This window comes from Erythrolamprus reginae, chromosome Z, assembly GCF_031021105.1.
Source record: "Erythrolamprus reginae isolate rEryReg1 chromosome Z, rEryReg1.hap1, whole genome shotgun sequence".
Lineage (NCBI taxonomy): Eukaryota > Metazoa > Chordata > Lepidosauria > Squamata > Dipsadidae > Erythrolamprus > Erythrolamprus reginae.
Window position 1 is genome coordinate 2,716,165 of NC_091963.1, and position 16,825 is coordinate 2,732,989.

A 16,825-nucleotide genomic window follows, 5' to 3' on the forward strand; every position below is an offset into this window, starting at 1 on the left:
AAGCCACCAAGTATCATATGTGATGGACATGTGCTGAAGTCAAAATTGTATTGGAGATTTAATTCATATGTGGATAGGGAAGATCCTAAAACAATGTATAGAGTTGAAAGCAGAGACCTTAAGGTTTGGGTATTTTACCAGAGAAATATAATAAAGAATATATATATGTATATTTAATTATTCACAGCAGCCAGAACTGTATTTGCACAAAAATGGAAAGCAACAAAATGTAGTCCTTGACTTACAACCACTCGTTTAATGGCAATTCTGCTCAATTGTGGCCAAAGTTAATTGTGATTACAATATCTTTCTCTCTCTCTCTCTTTGCCCTAAGTCAGTTTTTAAATAGTCACTAAACGAACTGTTGTAAGTTGAGGAGTCACTGCATTTTAAAAAAACCATTTTTTAGAATCCAACCTCACAGTCCTGGGAAACCAGTTTTGGGGAAAATCTGGACCCCTGCATACTTGGAGCGCATTGTGCGGGCCTCAGCTACTGAAGTGTGTGAACTAACAACACTGGAGTTTGGTGCCGGCTCATTTGTTTTGTCAACACAACCAGCCGGCATGTGATGTGATGTCAGGGTGGCAAGAAGGATATTGAGCTGTGGCAGCAAATCTGAGCTTAACACTCACCAGCCTCTATAGGGGGCTTTGGACCCCTGTTCATCAGCCTCTCCTTCCACAGCCTGCCTTCCTTCCCTTTCTTTCTTTTCTTCCTTCCTTCCCTTTCTTTCTTTTCTTCCTTCCTTCCCTTTCTTTCTTTTCTTCCTCCTTACTCTCCTTCCTTCATTCTCTCTCTTTCTTTCTTTCTTTTTCCTCCTGCCCTTGCTCCTCTCTTCCCCTTTCTTTCTTTCTTTCTTTCTTTTCCTTCCTTCCTTCTTTCACTTTCTTTCTGTTCTCCCTCCCTACTCTCCTTCCTTCGTTCTCTCTTTTTCTTTCTTTTTCCTCCTCCCCTTGCTCCTCCCTTCCCCTTTCTTTCTTTCTTTCTTTCTTTCTTTCTTTCTTTCTTCCTTTCTCTCTTTCTTTTCTTTTCCTTCCTTCCTTCTTTCACTTTCTTTCTGTTCTACCTCCCTACTCTCCTTCCTTTGTTCTCTCTTTTTCTTTCTTTCTTTATCCTTCTGCCCTTGCTCCTCCCTTCCTCTTTCTTTCTTCCTTTCTCTCCCTTTCTTTTCCTTTCCTTCCTTCTTTCACTTTCGTACTTTTCTCCCTCCCTACTCTCCTTCCTTTGTTCTCTCTTTTTCTTTCTTTTTCCTCCCTCCCTCGCTCTTCCTTCCCGTCTTTCTTGCTTCTTTCTTTCTCTCTCTCTCTCTTTTCTTTTCCTTCCTTCCTTCTGCCTTCTCCTCCCTCCCTCTCTTTCCTTCCCTCCCTCCCTTCCTCGAAAGGCGGGTGTGTCCTTCTCTCCCTCTCCTTTTTTCCTTTCTTTTTCTTCCCTCCCCCTCACTCTCTTTCTGTAATTCCTCTTTATTATTTTTATAAATAACTCAAACCAGTAAACATACCTAATACTCCGCCCCGCCCCCAGCTATTTTAGCTATAGCAACAATCCCAGTGCGGTAGGCCAGGCTGAGACAAAATGATTGTTCCAAAGTCACCCACCCAACTTCCGTGCCTAAAGCAGGACTAGAACTCAGCACCTTCGGGCGACTACAATGGGCAAGGCTTCACCTGAAAGGCTGTGCCTGCTTCGACTGTCTTTGCAACACCCCTGCGAGGCGGGATGGCTTTATTATCTTTTTTATTGCCCCAAATATCAGCTGTGGATGATTTTTCAAGAGGGGTGATTTGAAGACAGCAAAAGCCCAGACAGGACCACACATCACAACGCAGAAACAAACAAACACACACACACACACAGCAGCAGCCCCTCTGGTTAGCCGCAACGAGTGGATATTTACAGTAGGGAAATCTTTGTTAATCCCTAAACAAGGAAGGAAGAAAAAAAATCTTATGTTCTGTAAATACAAGGTGGCTGCAACTATTGTGCACAAGAGTAACAATATCTGAGGTTGTGCAATTGCACAGAAATTAGATTTGCACGCTTTTTCCCTTGCGCCGATGCTAAACTACGTTCCAACCACGGCTAGTTACTGGATCAAAATTTGGATGAGCAGGAGAATAAGAGAACAGGAAGGTGGTCAGAAAAGTCAAAATGGTGGCGGCAATCGTATCATCCAATGTTTACAGTGGCCACTTTGACTTTTTTGACCTGATGCTCCTCGCAATCAGTTCTTGGCTCTGCAATAAAGATAGCCATTTATTCTGCAAATTTTCTGCAGATCAGAGATCGGGGAATCCAATAATGCAACAGGCTCAGTTTCTATCTGTGGAAATTTCCCCCACGAAAATATAAAGCTTCCTAGTCTTGGAAAGAAATTAAAGATGGTTTTCCCCTCTCTCTTTTTTAATTCGACTTCTTATTCCACTCAATTTCTACTTTACCATTATCATATTTTTATTTATATTTTTATTTATATTTTTATATTTTATTCATCAGTCTGTCTGTCCGTCTGTCTGTCCGTCCGTCCGTCCCTCCGTCCCTCCCTCCATCCATCCTCCCATCGATCCATCTATCTTCCAGTCTTCATCTGCCTCTCTCATTTGTCTATCTGTCTGTCTGGTATCACATCTGTCTGTCTATCTGTCTGTCTATCTGTCTGTCTGTCTGTCTGTCTGTCTGTCTCTATCTACTTTCCTACCTACCTACCTACCTACCTACCTATTTATCAATCTTTTTATCTGTCTGATCTCTCTCTCTTCTCTCTCTCTCTCTCGTATCTCATCTATCTATCTTTCTGGTATTTCATCTTTCTAGCTATCATCTGTCTGTCTGTCTGTCTGTCTGTCTGTCTGTCTGTCTGTCTGTCTGTCTGTCTGTCTGTCTGTCTATCTATCTATCTATCTATCTATCTATCTATCTATCTATCTATCTATCTCTTTCTCTGTCTATCCATCTACCTATCTGGTATCTCTATCTACTTACCTACCTACCTATTTATCAATCTTTTTATCTGTCTGACTATCTCTCTCTCTCTCTCTTGTATCTCGTCTATCTAGCTATCATCTACCTACCTACCTACCTACCTACCTACCTATCTATCTATCTATCTATCTATCTATCTATCTATCTATCTATCTATCTATCTATCTATCTATCTATCTATCTATTTATCCTATCTATCCATCCTGTCTGTCTGTCTACCTACCTACCTACCTACCTACCTATCTACCTATCTACCTACCTATCTATCTATCTATCTATCCTATCTATCCATCCTGTCTACCTACCTACCTACCTACCTACCTATCTATCTATTTATCCTATCTATCCATCCTGTCTACCTACCTACCTACCTACCTACCTACCTACCTATCTATTTATCCTATCTATCCATCCTGTCTGTCTACCTACCTACCTACCTACCTACCTACCTAACAATCTATCATATCTCTCCCCCCCCCCATGACTACCTGCCTGCCAGTCTCTCTGTCTATCTATTGTTCTGTTTTTGAAATGTTTCTACTGTATTTTATGCAATTCTTTCCTTTCCGGTTTTTTAAAAAGTTCTATACATTTGGGCTTCATTTGTATAGGGCTTTTTCCCTTCAACTTTGAAAAGTTCTTTTGATTTGAGAAGATCAGACATTTCCAAGAAGCTTCTCTCTGCATTTGAAATGAAGGGGGTGGGATGGAGAGGAGCAGCAATCAGGGGTTTTATACCTTCAGTGTATTTTATTCCATTTTTTTTCTCCTGTTCTTCTGAACGTTTTCAATTTTATGTGATTGTGAGACAGTCTTGATTATATTTTTTTCTGAGTTCAAATGGATCCTTTATCACCAGCGTTACAGATCACGTGAAGGTCCTCAACTTATGACCACCCAAATTTCCATTGCTAAGGAAGACATCATTAAGTATGCTTTGTCCCCTTTTATGACCTTCTCACCACAGTGGTTAAGTGAACCCCTACAGTTGTTAAGTGAGTCACACAGTCGTTAAGTGAATCTGGCTTCCCCCCATTGACTTTCCTCACAAAAGGGAATCACAGGACCCACAGCAACCGTCAAAAATATGAGTCAGTTGCCATACGTCTGAATTTGGATCACATGATCCCAACGGTTGTAAGTATGAAAAATGGTCGTAAGTCCCTTTTTTTCAGTGCCATTGTAACTTTGAGGGTCACTAAATGAACGGTTGTAAGTTGAGGACTACCTGGAGGATTTCAAGAAGGGACACACCTCTCCGTTCATCTTCCTGTGAGATGAGTAACTATTCAGGCAGTCCTCGACTTATGACCATTTGCTTAACAATGGTTTAAAAGTTTACAACGGCCTTGGAAAATGTAACTAATGGCCCATTGTTGGCATAATGATGCTACACAATCATCACACAGTCAGACAGCCACAATTTGGACACTTGGCAACCACTCACGCCTACAATATGATTGTAGTGTCTCTCAGTCAGAATAGGTGAGCTTCTGACCAGCAAAAAATCAGTGGGAGAATCACTGGATTTGCTTCAAGAACATGTGATTCGCTTAACAACCATGTGATTCACTTAACAGCCATTTGATTTGCTTAACAGCCATGTGATTTGCTTAACAACCATTTGGTTCGCTTAACAATTATGTGATTCGCTTAGCAGCCATTTGATTCGCTTAACAGCCACATGATTCACTTAACAACCATGTGATTCGCTTAACAACCATTTGATTCATTTAACAGCCATGTGATTCGCTTAACAACCATGTGATTCACTTAACAACCATTTGGTTTGCTTAACAATTATGTGATTCGCTTAGCAGCCATTTGATTCACTAACAACCATGTGATTCGCTTAACAACCACATGATTCACTTAACAGCCATTTGATTCACTTAACAACCATGTGATTCACTTAATAGCCATTTGATTCGCTTAACAACCATGTGATTCACTTAACAGCCACATGATTCACTTAACAACCATGTGATCCACTTAACAGGCATTTGGTTTGCTTAACAACCATGTGATTCGCTTAACAACCACATGATTCACTTAACAGCCATTTGATTCGCTTAACAACCATGTGATTCACTTAACAGCCATGTGATTCGCTTAACAACCATGTGATTCACTTAACAACCATTTGGTTTGCTTAACAATTATGTAATTCGCTTAGCAGCCATTTGATTCACTAACAACCATGTGATTCGCTTAACAACCACATGATTCACTTAACAGCCATTTGATTCACTTAACAACCATGTGATTCACTTAACAACCATGTGATTCACTTAATAGCCATTTGATTCGCTTAACAACCACGTGATTCACTTAACAACCATTTGGTTCGCTTAACAATTATGTGATTCGCTTAGCAGCCATTTGATTTGCTTAACAGCCACATGATTCACTTAACAACCATGTGATCCACTTAACAGGCATTTGGTTTGCTTAACAACCATGTGATTCGCTTAACAGCCATTTGATTCGCTTAACAACCATGTGATTCTTTTAACAACCTTGTGATTTGCTCAACAACCACATGATTTGCTTAGCAGCAAATGTGATTTGCTTAACGACCATGTAATCCACCTAACGTTCACCAGGATTCACATAACCGCTGGTTTTTTGTTTCTAAAAATAACCATGTCATGTCACTGAAGTCTTGCTTTATAATCTCACCTTAACCCAATGATGGTCGTAAGTCGAGGACCACCTGTATAAAGCTGCTAAGTAAAGAAACCCCTCTCTTTCATTTCTACAACAACCTCCCCACCCACCCACGCCCCCAATTTTTTTTGGCCACCTTTAGTGTAACAAAGTGTGCATTTCCCAGCGTGGCAGCTATCCAACCGGTGCAGCCAGGGACCACGGTACAGAAATTTCCACAAGGGCCACACAATCAACGCAGTGCAAAAGCCGTTTTTCTCACGTGCCGGTACGGAGTTAAACACCTCCAGCTTTTTCTCTACATTTCTGGTTGCTTCTTTCCCCCCTCTGCCAAAATTGCAGAAAAGAGGCGGAGGTTTTGCAAAAACAATCGTAATAAATACAGCTGCTAGAACTGACTTTTAGCCAGGATATTTATTGTTGGTTTTAAAAAAAAGAAAAAAGAATAGGAGCAAAGTCTGATCAACAACTCCGATACAAACGGGATGATCCGGAATTTGCAGCAGAAAAATCCCTCTGGTTATTTAATTGACTCCCTCTTATTTGCTAGACTGGCTCAGGTGCAACATTATTTATTTGCTAGACTGGTTCGGATGCACAAAAGTCCAATTAATAAATAAAATAAATTTGCACCACCGCCTCTGGTTCGGATGTTTGGAGGCTGCGTTCACACAACCACCTTAAACCAGGGGTAGGTAGCAGGCAGGACGAGGTTGGAATGCAGTTCCACGGGCAGAAATGAAGATGTGTGTGCAGCTCCAGCTGATTGGCAGCTGTCACTTCCTGGATTACTGGTCTGGCCTCGACTCTCCTTTTTTTCTATGCTGCTGCTACTGTGTCTGCGCTCCTTGCTTTTTTCCTCTTTCCTCCTTCCTGGCCTCGGACAAGCTTCCCTCTCTCCTGCCCGGCTCCCCTCCAGCCTCACACGGCCACCTCCCCACCTGAGGGGCAAGCAGAAGGCGTGGGTAGAAGTGGCGCTGGTAGCATTGATGCGTCTGGCAGCACCCAATCGCCTAGCTACCCAGCCTGAGGCAGGGGGGCAACCCAGGAAGTAGAGCACGGGAAACGCAAAGCAAATTGTCACTCCAGCGAGCGACATTGGTTAGGTTGTAAGTCGAGGACTTAACAGTTCACTTGAACGATGATGATCATTCAAGTCACTCCCACCTGGTCACATGGCTGGCAAGCCACTCATACCCAGTCGCATGACCATTAAGCCACACCTACAAAATAAGCCACACCCACAGTGTGGCAGTAAAATTTTGGGTGCCCATTACTGCGCGCGCCCCAGTGAAATCTTGCTCCTATTCAATTCAATTCAATTTATTAGATTTTTATGCCGCCCCTCTCCGAGACTCGGGGCGGCTCACAACAATAATAAAAACAATATAACAGTAAACAATCTAATACTGTATTAGATATATGAGAAAAATATATAAAACCCGAACAATTAAAACCATACAACACGTACATACCAAACATAAAATATAAAAGCCTGGGGGAGGTGTCCTCAGTTCCCCCATGCCTGGTGATATAGGTGGGTCTTGAGTAATTTGCGAAAGACAAGGAGGGTGGGGACTGTTCTAATCTCTGGGGGGAGTTGGTTCCAGAGGGCCGGGGCCGCCACAGAGAAGGTTCTTTCCCTGGGGCCCGCCAAACGACATTGTTTAGTCAATGGGACCCGGAGAAGGCCAACTCTGTGGGACCTTATCGGTTGCTGGGATTTGTGCGGTAGCAGGCGGTTCCGGAGGTACTCTGGTCCATTGCCATGTAGGGCTTTAAAGGTCATAACCAACACTTTGAATTGTGACCGGAAACTGATCGGCAGCCTAGGTATGTGTGAGGGGATGCGAGCATGCAATTTCAGTGATTATTTTGTTTCCGTGCCTGCGACGAAGCAAAAAAATTGCCGAAATCTCTCCCCTCACAAGTTTTTGCGCATGCACAGAGACAAGATCTCAGTGAGGCGAGCGCACGACCGCCAGACATCCGAAGCGGCGTGCACAACACAATTTTCGCTACCAGTGTGGCGTCCTTATCCGTACCGGTAGTAACCCAATACTGGTCACCTGACCAAAATCCGGATGTTTGGCAACCTTCTAATAGTTTTGAGCGCAGTTGTGATCCTGACTTTCTGAGGAGAAGAATCAACGAAGCCAGATTCACTTAGATCCACAACCTCTGGAGCCCCATGCAGCTCTTTCCTTCCTACGCTGTGGCTCCCTGTCGCTGAAAAAATGTGCCACAAGTGTTAATGTGCGACACCCACTGATGCACAATTTATTAAGCTTTTCGACCCCCGGTAAGCCAGCTATGGGTAAATCCAAGAAAATAAAAGTTTCAGAAGAAAACAGAACCTTTAATTCGACTTTATATGCTAATTCTGGGGCCAGCTCAGGAAATAGTCGGCACATGAAGAGTTTTGTGACTCCTGTGTTTTCTTTTCTGTGGATAATTGGTCCAAATGGCTCTCTGAGTTTTTAAGATTGCTGACCCCTGAGTTAGATCTACTGCATCACTAACTTAACACTTACAGCAAGAAAGGTGATAAAATGAAGCAAAATTCACTTAATAAATATTTCGCTTGGCAGCAGAAATTTTGGGCTCAACCGTGATAATAAGTCAAGAACCGTGTGAATAAGTCAAGAACCGTGGTAATAAGTCAAGAACCGTGGTAATAAGTCAAGAACCGTGGTAATAAGTCAAGAACCGTGGTAATAAGTCAAGAACCATGGTAATAAGTCAAGAACCGTGGTAATAAGTCAAGAACCACCTAGTAATAAAAATAAAGTAAGATAATGAAAGGGAATAATAAAGTAGAATAGAATAAACTAAAACTAGAACAGAACAGAATACACAATGAATAGAATAGAAATAAAACAATAAGAATAGAACAGAATAGAAATAAGAATAAAACAATAATGAATAGAATAGAAATAAGAATAGAATAGAAATTAGAATAGAATAAAAATAAAACAATTAGAACAGAATAGAATTAAGAATAGAATAGAAATAAAACAATAGAAATAAAAGAATAAGAATGGAAATAGAACAGAATAGAAATAAGAATAAAATAGAAATAAGAATAGAATAGAAATAGAATAGAAATAAAACAATAAGAATGGAATAGAATAGAAATAAGAAGAGAATAGAAATAAGAATAGAAGAGAATAGAATAGAAGAGAATAGAATAATAAAAAGGGATGAGGTGGCACTAACAGGAGATCCTGCGCAGAAACTCTAAACAATTTTGGACTTTAAGGCTAAAAAATAAATTTTAAAAAGTACAGAGAAACAACAGAAAAGATTAAATGGCTCCTTTTTGACCCCACTTTGCACATCCATAATGTTCAGATTTTACTCTAAGGATTTCTTTGGAGACAAGACGCATTGAACTTTGCAAAGGTCTCTTTTGAACAAGACAGGAAAGGATTTTAAAAGCCGGTCAGGGGAAAAGAAAGGAAATCTATGGGATCTCCATGCTCCAAAGCTGATCTGTTCAGTCAATCGATCTCTACTTATTGACTAAACCCGGAGCGCAGACGGGGGGCGGGGGGGTGTCAATGATTTATCACAGACAAAAAAATTCATTTGTTCCTGATTTTCTCCCAAGAAAGAAAAAAAATCACTGCTGGATATTTTTCTTTTGAAGCGCTGATCATCAAAGGAAAGAAAACAGCAATTCATCCCCAGAAAAAAATGTGGCTTTTAAAACCTTGAAGACTTTTAGATTGGTCCTTGATTTACAACTGTTAGTGACCATTCGGAAGTTACAATGACACCGAAGAAAGAGACTTAAGACTGTTATGATGACCACCGTGATACATTTTTCTTGTCATGCACACGTGCACATCTGAACTAGACTGCGTTGTTTCTCTGTGTCGTATAATACAGGGGGCTTCAACCTTGGCAACTTTAAGAGTTTGGGACTTCAAGTCCCAGAATTCCTCAGCCAGCAAAGGAATTCTGGGAGTTGAAATCTACAAGTCTTAAAGTTGCCAAGGTGGAATATATGCATAATATTGATTGGTTGGCTGGTTTTGTCATCTTCCCGTAGTATATATTGATGTAGTGGCCCTTTAATGGTTGTATGCAACAAAATTTTATTTTTATTACTGTATATTTGTTTTGTTCTGTTCTGTTCTGTTCGTTCCTTTCCACTCCACTCCATTCCACTTTTCTCCACTCTACTCCATATTTTCTATTCTATTCTATTCTATTCTATTCTATTCTACTCTACTCTACTCTACTCTACTCTATTCCACTCCACTCCACTCCACTCTCCTTTATTTCTATTCACTTTTTTCTCCAATGCTGTAACTTCAAATGGCCATTAAGTTGACTGTTGTAACTCAAGGATTACTTGTATGGTGTTTTTTTTTTTTTACCAGATTAGACCTGTCACATTTTTAGACCTGGCTTTTAAGGGCTTTCCTAGGCAAAGCCTCGGAGTTGGGAGCTAATGAAAAAGTGGCATTTTGGTTAAAAAAATAAATGTTAGGTTGGTTGACATAACTTTGGATGGTTCCCGATCTTCACGAGATGTCTCCAATCCATGGAGAAGGAAGCGAGTGGGAGGTTTCGTCTCCCTTGGCCTTCCAAAGCTGGAGGTGAGGGTGATGAAGATCTATTTCCTTCTTGCTTATGTACATCAGTTGCACATCTCCGAGAAACAGTTGCTAAGTTCCTATTCTGAAGCCTGCTCAGATGTTGATTTGAGCTCAATGAGAAAGTTGAGTCTGTGGTACGGCTGGAATAGTTTTAGATTCGAGCTGGAAGAACGGGAGGAAGAATCAACATGCGTATAAAATGTGTGAGAAGATGATAGATAGGTAGATAGATAGATAGATAGATAGATAGATAGATAGATAGATAGATAGATAGATGACAGACAGACAGACAGACAGACAGATGAAAGACATGATTACATGAGAGAAAGAGAGGTGTATGTGTGAGAGATAAATAGGTAGATGATAGATAGAAGATAGACAGATAGATATTAGAAGATAGATAGATGGATGGATGGATAGAAGATAGATAGATTAGATAGATAGATAGATAGATAGATAGATAGATAGATAGATAGATAGAAAGAATAGAATAGAATAGAATAGAATTTTTATTGGCCAAGTGTGATTGGACACACAAGGAATTTGTCTTGGTGCATATGCTCTCAACGTACATAAAATAAAATATACATTTGTCAAGAATCATGTGGTACTTAATGATTGTCATAGGGGTCAAATAGATAGATAGTTTAATAGGTAGATAGATAGATAGATAAATATAGATAGCTAGATAGCTAGATAGCTAGATAGCTAGATAGCTAGCTAGCTAGCTAGCTAGCTAGCTAGCTAGCTAGCTAGATAGATAGATAGATAGATAGATAGATAGATAGATAGATAGATAGATAGATAGATAGATAGATAGGTGATAGTTAGCTATAGATAGAATGATAGATGGATGGATGGATGGATGGATGGATGGATAGATAGATAGATGGATTGATAGATGTTAGATAGAAATGGACAGACAGACAATCAGACAGACAGATAGATAGATAGAGATGATAGACAGATAGATGGATTTATTTATTTTATTTATTTATTGGATTTGTATGCCACCCCTCTCCGCAGACTCGGGATGATAGAAGATAAAGATAGATAGAAAGATAGATAGATAGACAGACAGACAGACAGACCGACAGACAGACAGATAGATGAGAGAGAGAAAGAGAGAGAGAGATACACTACAGTTGAAAGTCTGAACTTAGACTGCTTGACAAACAGGATGTATAGCTACCAAAATTGGCAAAAAGATGCTTTTGAAGTGTCAATTTGTGTTTTTGATTTATTTTTCAATTTTTATTTTATTATTTTTATTCATCACATTGGAAAACCGTTTTTCTTTACATTCTTATTCTGGCCGATGTGCAAACAAAGTTTCAGGTGGGAAAAAGACTTTCCTATCCAGGATAAGCAGGTTGTTTTTTTCTCATTTCTCTTGGAAATGTTGTTGAAGCCTCTTAGAAGACACCAGAGGAAAGTCCAAAATAAAATAAAGCTTTATGCGAATCGTTCCATGCAGTCAACCGAAACACAAGTGAAAAAGCAAGACCCAGGAAGGAAAGTTTCACTCACATCTCCTCCACCGAGGCCTTGCAAAATTAGCAAGTGTGTTTTATTGTAAAATAAAACTCTTTCAATGCCATTCCATTAACTGAATCGAAATATAAATTAAAGAAAAAAAGAACAAAGACTCTACAAGGAAGGTTTTGCTCAGCAAGATCAAGAAAATACCTGTCTATAAAACAAGGGCCTATTTTATTGTAAAGTACAGGTAGCCCTCGACTTACAACAGTTCGTTTAGTGATCATTTGAAGTTTCGACAGTTATGAAGTTACAATTTATTATTGTTTTTTTACACAGGAGCAAAATTTTGATGCTTGGCAACAGACTCACATCTATGACAGTTGTAGCCTCCCAAAGTCACCGGGATCCTCTTTTTGCAACCTTCTGACAAGCAAAATACCAATGGGGAAGCCAGATTCATTTAATGACCCGGTGACTAATTTAACAACTGCAGGGATTTGTGGCAAGAAATACCATAAAATGGGGGGGGGGGGGAACTCACTTGGCAAGGGAAATTTTAGTCTTAAGTGAAGGAATCCCTTTAACGGTCTAATCAACACCATTCCATTCAACTCAACCGAAACACAGATTTAAAATGTTATTCGCGATAGTTTGAATACTGGTCAGGAGAAAAACCTTGGAAAAATAAATATCTCCGCGGAGGTTAGTAAAGAAACCAGGGTTGGCTCTCTGACCTTACATTCAAAATCCTAAAACTGAGAGGTCAACTGAACTTGTTCTTTTGGGATGATGTTTGAAGTTTCTGCTTAGAAACATAGAAGATTGATCTCAGAAAAAGGCTCATAGCCCATCTAGTCTGCCCTGTATTTTATCTTAGGATGGATCTATGTTTATCTCAGGCATGTTTAAATTCAGTTCCTGTGGATTTACCAACCATGTCTGCTGGAAGTTTGTTCCAAGCGTCTACTACTCTTTCAGTTAAATCATATTTTCTCATGTTGCTTCTGATCTTTCCCCCAACTAACCTCAGATTGTGCCTATATTTAGATCCTACAAATGTTGGTGAAACTGGCAGGATCTATTTGGTCTCCTCAGATAATCAATCAATCAATCAGAATAGAGCTGGTAGGGACTTTGGAGGTCTGTCCAGCCTCTTTTTTAAAAACCTGCATCCACAACTTCTGGTGGCAAGCTATTCCACTGGTTAATTGCCCCTCACCGTTAGGAATTTAGTACTTCATTCCAAGTTGCTTAGTTTCCATCCAATGTTTCTTGTCTGGCCTTTTGGTGCTTTGGGGACATAAGTTAACCCCCTCTTCTTTGTGGCAAACCCCGAGATATTGGAAGACTACAATCATGTCATCCCAAGTTCTCTTCTTCAAAACTTCCTAATGTTGCATTTGAAGGATCTCAGCACATTGAAAAGACCAAGAGCTTGTTCAACGCACACATAGAGTCCTGATATTGTCAACCTTACAGCTGTCCATCTTAGAGACCAAGGAGGATACCTCCAAAGAATTCAAATTTATAGAAGTTGCAGATTGCCCATCACTGGAGGCTTTTAGGAAGAGATTTGATAGATATTTGTCTGGAATGGCATACGTCTAGTTGGTCTAGTCCAGGGGTAGGCAAAGTTGGCTCTCCTATGACTTGTGAACTTCAACTCCCAGAATTCCTGAGCCAATCACGCCAGCTCAGGAATTCTGGGAGCTGAAGTCCACATGTCACAGAAGAGCCAACTTTGCCTATCCCTGGTCTAGTCCAACCCTACTTGAGCAGTGGGTTGGACTAGAAGACCTCCAAGGCCCCTTCCAACTTTGTCCTTCTGTTACTCTGTCCTCAGGAACAGGCAGAACAGTGTTGAAAAGTCATGTTCCTCAACTTGAAGATGTATGGGCTTCAACGCCCAGAATTCCCGAACTCTGGGATTTGAAGTCCACACATCTTCAAGATGTTCAAGTTGAGGAACATTACCGGAAAGAAACAGAAGTACAATTCTTTCCAACTTACTCAACCAAACTTTATCCCCTGCTAGAAACATTCGGATTCTAATGTTCGAATTCCCAACGCTAGAATTCCATCACAGCCTGTTATTCCAGGGACACAGAAGCCATCTCTCCATTTGAATGTCTTGACCTAGAAAAGTTGGGGGTCTCTAGGAGACCAGCAGGCTGGAAAAGACTCGGCAAAGGCAGCCAAAAACGAGGCAGAGAGCATTCTTCACATGCGTTGTGCATTCTTTCTAAACAACTAATGGGATTTGTGAATATAGTGAACTCAAGACGACACTTTCCCAAGAATGGTGAGATACAGTTGAGTGGTTTGGTCAACTGAACGAGGACCTGGATGCCCAATTGCATAGACTTCACCCTTGGAGGAGTTCCCTGTTCTCCAGCCAGCTCCATATTTAGGCGATATTGTAATTCTTTCCCAAGACAACAAATAGTTTCTGACCTGTTTCAATAAACAATTACCTACACAATCTGAGGAACTTGGTTTTCTGCAAACCAGGTTCCCTGAAGAACATCTGCAGGACATCTGGCTTCTCTTAACCACAGGATGCTAAATTCCTTTAATCAGATTAATCCTGGGAGACAGGAGCCATATCACGTTTTATTCGAGCTCTTATGGCGTTCCCTAAAACACGTACGTGTTTCAAGTTGCATCCTTCACGTAAGGCATGCATGGTTTTGCAATGTTGTTGGGAAAATAGACTTACTGGAGGGGACATTACGGAAGCAAAAATGCAGAAAATTGGGGCTTTTCAACATTTTGTCCCTTTTTTTTGCCCGAGACCCCAATCGCTAAATAGGACTTTTAAGAGGACTTTTGCTTGCAGTTGGTATCTTACCAATTTATCTTTCGAAATGAATTTATGAAGGGCAATGGTTTTAGTCGACTTTCAGAATATATTCTCATTTATTTCTTTTTTTAGAACAGCCGCAAGCTTATCAGAGGACAATCAGTGCTAAATGAGAGGGGCTAAGTCCAAATCCTATTCTGACTTTGAAAATTCAATAAAAGTTTTTTTAAAAAATTTCTTTTATGACTCTTCTCCAGCAAGAAAGTGGGGTTGTAAAAGTGCACGCATACAAATGCATACCGTGCATACGTGTACACGCATACACACACACACATACAAACACGCACACACAAACCCAAACATGTGTAACGGGTTTGTGACAAAAGTATGATAAAGTCAGCTGAAACGGTAACACACAACCTTTTGAAATATGCTGGATCCTTCAGACACCAGGATGGAAAAATATGATATATTTGCAGTAATTAATTGATTGGAGATTGCAACCTGTTGTTGAAGTCGGAAGGAAGGAAGGAAGAAAGGAGAAAGAGGGAGGGAGGAATATAGGTAGATAGGTAGGAAGAAAGGAAGGAAGGAAGGAAGGGGAAAGAGGGAGGGAGGAAAATAAGTAGATAGGAAGGAAGGAAGGAAGGAAGGAAAAAAGGAGAAAGAGGGAGGGAGGAATACAGGTAGATAGGTAGGAATAAAGGAATGAAGGAGAAAGAGAGAGGGAGGAATATAGGTAGATAGGTAGGAAGAAAGGAAGGAAGGAGGGAGAAAGAGGGAGGGAGGAATATAGGTAGATAGGTAAGAAGAAAGGAAGGAAGGAAGGAAGGGGAAAGAGGGAGGGAGGAATATAGGTAGATAGGTAGGAAGGAAGGAAGGAAGGAAGGAAGGAAGGAGAAAGAGGGAGGGAAGAATATAGGTAGTTAGGTAGGAAGGAAGGAGAAAGAGGGAGGGAGGAATATAGATAGATATGTAGGTAGGAAGGAAGGGAGGGAGGGAGGATAGGTAGAAAACTAGAAAAAATAAACTTGTGATTTCTTAGCAAAAGTGCAACAGTGACAGACCATTTGCTCACGCCAACCAGTCCCAACAAAAAATGTATTTGACAGCAATTTTTTTAAAATCTGTCTATAATCTTGATAGAGCCACTTTTTTTTTTTTACTCCAATGATCAATTTTGCACCAAGTACTTCTTGTTTATCCCTAGATTAGATTACTGTATTACCATCCCTCCAATACACGGAAGAAATGAGTATAGCGAGCCGATTGATTTCACCCACGCTGGAGCTCCCAGTAGACTAACCAAGTTTTAAACCCACCACGCAAGTCACGGGAAGGCATCCCGGGCTGATCCCACGCGTGGGCTAAACTCAACACCCGGGGATACAGATTAAAGACTCTTCCTTACAATACTTAACCCAAAGAAAATAACAACAGAGGCTAGGCAAGAAAAGGAACTGCCTGAACTTACCAGCGCAAAGACGGACGTTAAAGCGGAGCAGCACAGGAGGAACATCAGCCCGTGGGATCCCATAGCCAAGTGGGGTTCTGGGAATATCCCAAGGGTCGCAAGCGGGGGGAGGCCGTCGATCCTGTAATCCAGTGGGTTCTTCTCGCACTTTGTTCGCTGTCAAAGTTGGATTGGCTCAAAGTGGGATAGAGAAGAAGTTCTCCAGCCACGTTCGCACGACCTAAAGTCCAGGGAGTTTAGAAAACTGCAGCGGTGGGGGGAGAGAGCTGAATTAGACCCGAAAAGGGAGATTATTCCCGCGGGAGGGGGCGATCCCCGAAGATCGCAAGGAGCATTAGACCCTGCTGGTGGCTTGTCTCCGAGTCTCGCATCTGCCCCGCAGCCCAGAAATGAAACCCATGTGTCAAAACTCCGAATGTATTTCCTCCGGGCCCCCCTCCTTCTCTTCTCTTCCCCCTCCCCCCTCTCTCCCTCTTTCTTTTTTCTCTTTTTAATGAGGCAAAGGGGGGGGGGGGGAGTTCAGATAATTTATTTGTCAAGCCCCGGGGAAGGTGGGGAAAAGGCGAGAGGGGAGGGGCCGGCAAGAGAAGGTGGGGAGAAAGCGCTGGAAAACCACCGAATTTATTTTTAGCTGCAGAAAGTTGTCGTTGGGCGATTCAATTAAAGAAAGGGGGAAGGAGGGAGAGAACGAAGGGGGGGATACTTCTTGGACGCTTTGCACCAAACTAGAAAGGAGGGAACGACGGAGGGGGTGAGGGAATGGGCAGAAAAGAAAGAAGCAAGGAGGAAAAGGGAAATTAAAAA

The 16,825-nt window shown here is 41.2% G+C and overlaps 1 protein-coding gene across 1 annotated transcript in view; it reads right to left on the bottom strand.

Annotated features, from left to right (window-relative positions):
• PTH1R (parathyroid hormone 1 receptor) overlaps positions 1–16,411 on the bottom strand; it is a 114,498-nt gene extending 98,087 nt beyond the window's left edge. The window contains 1 exon segment of the mRNA XM_070729821.1: positions 16,022–16,411. Coding sequence (XP_070585922.1) covers positions 16,022–16,084 — 63 coding nt within the window. The 5' untranslated portion in view covers positions 16,085–16,411.
• Positions 16,412–16,825: the final 414 nt, after the last annotated feature.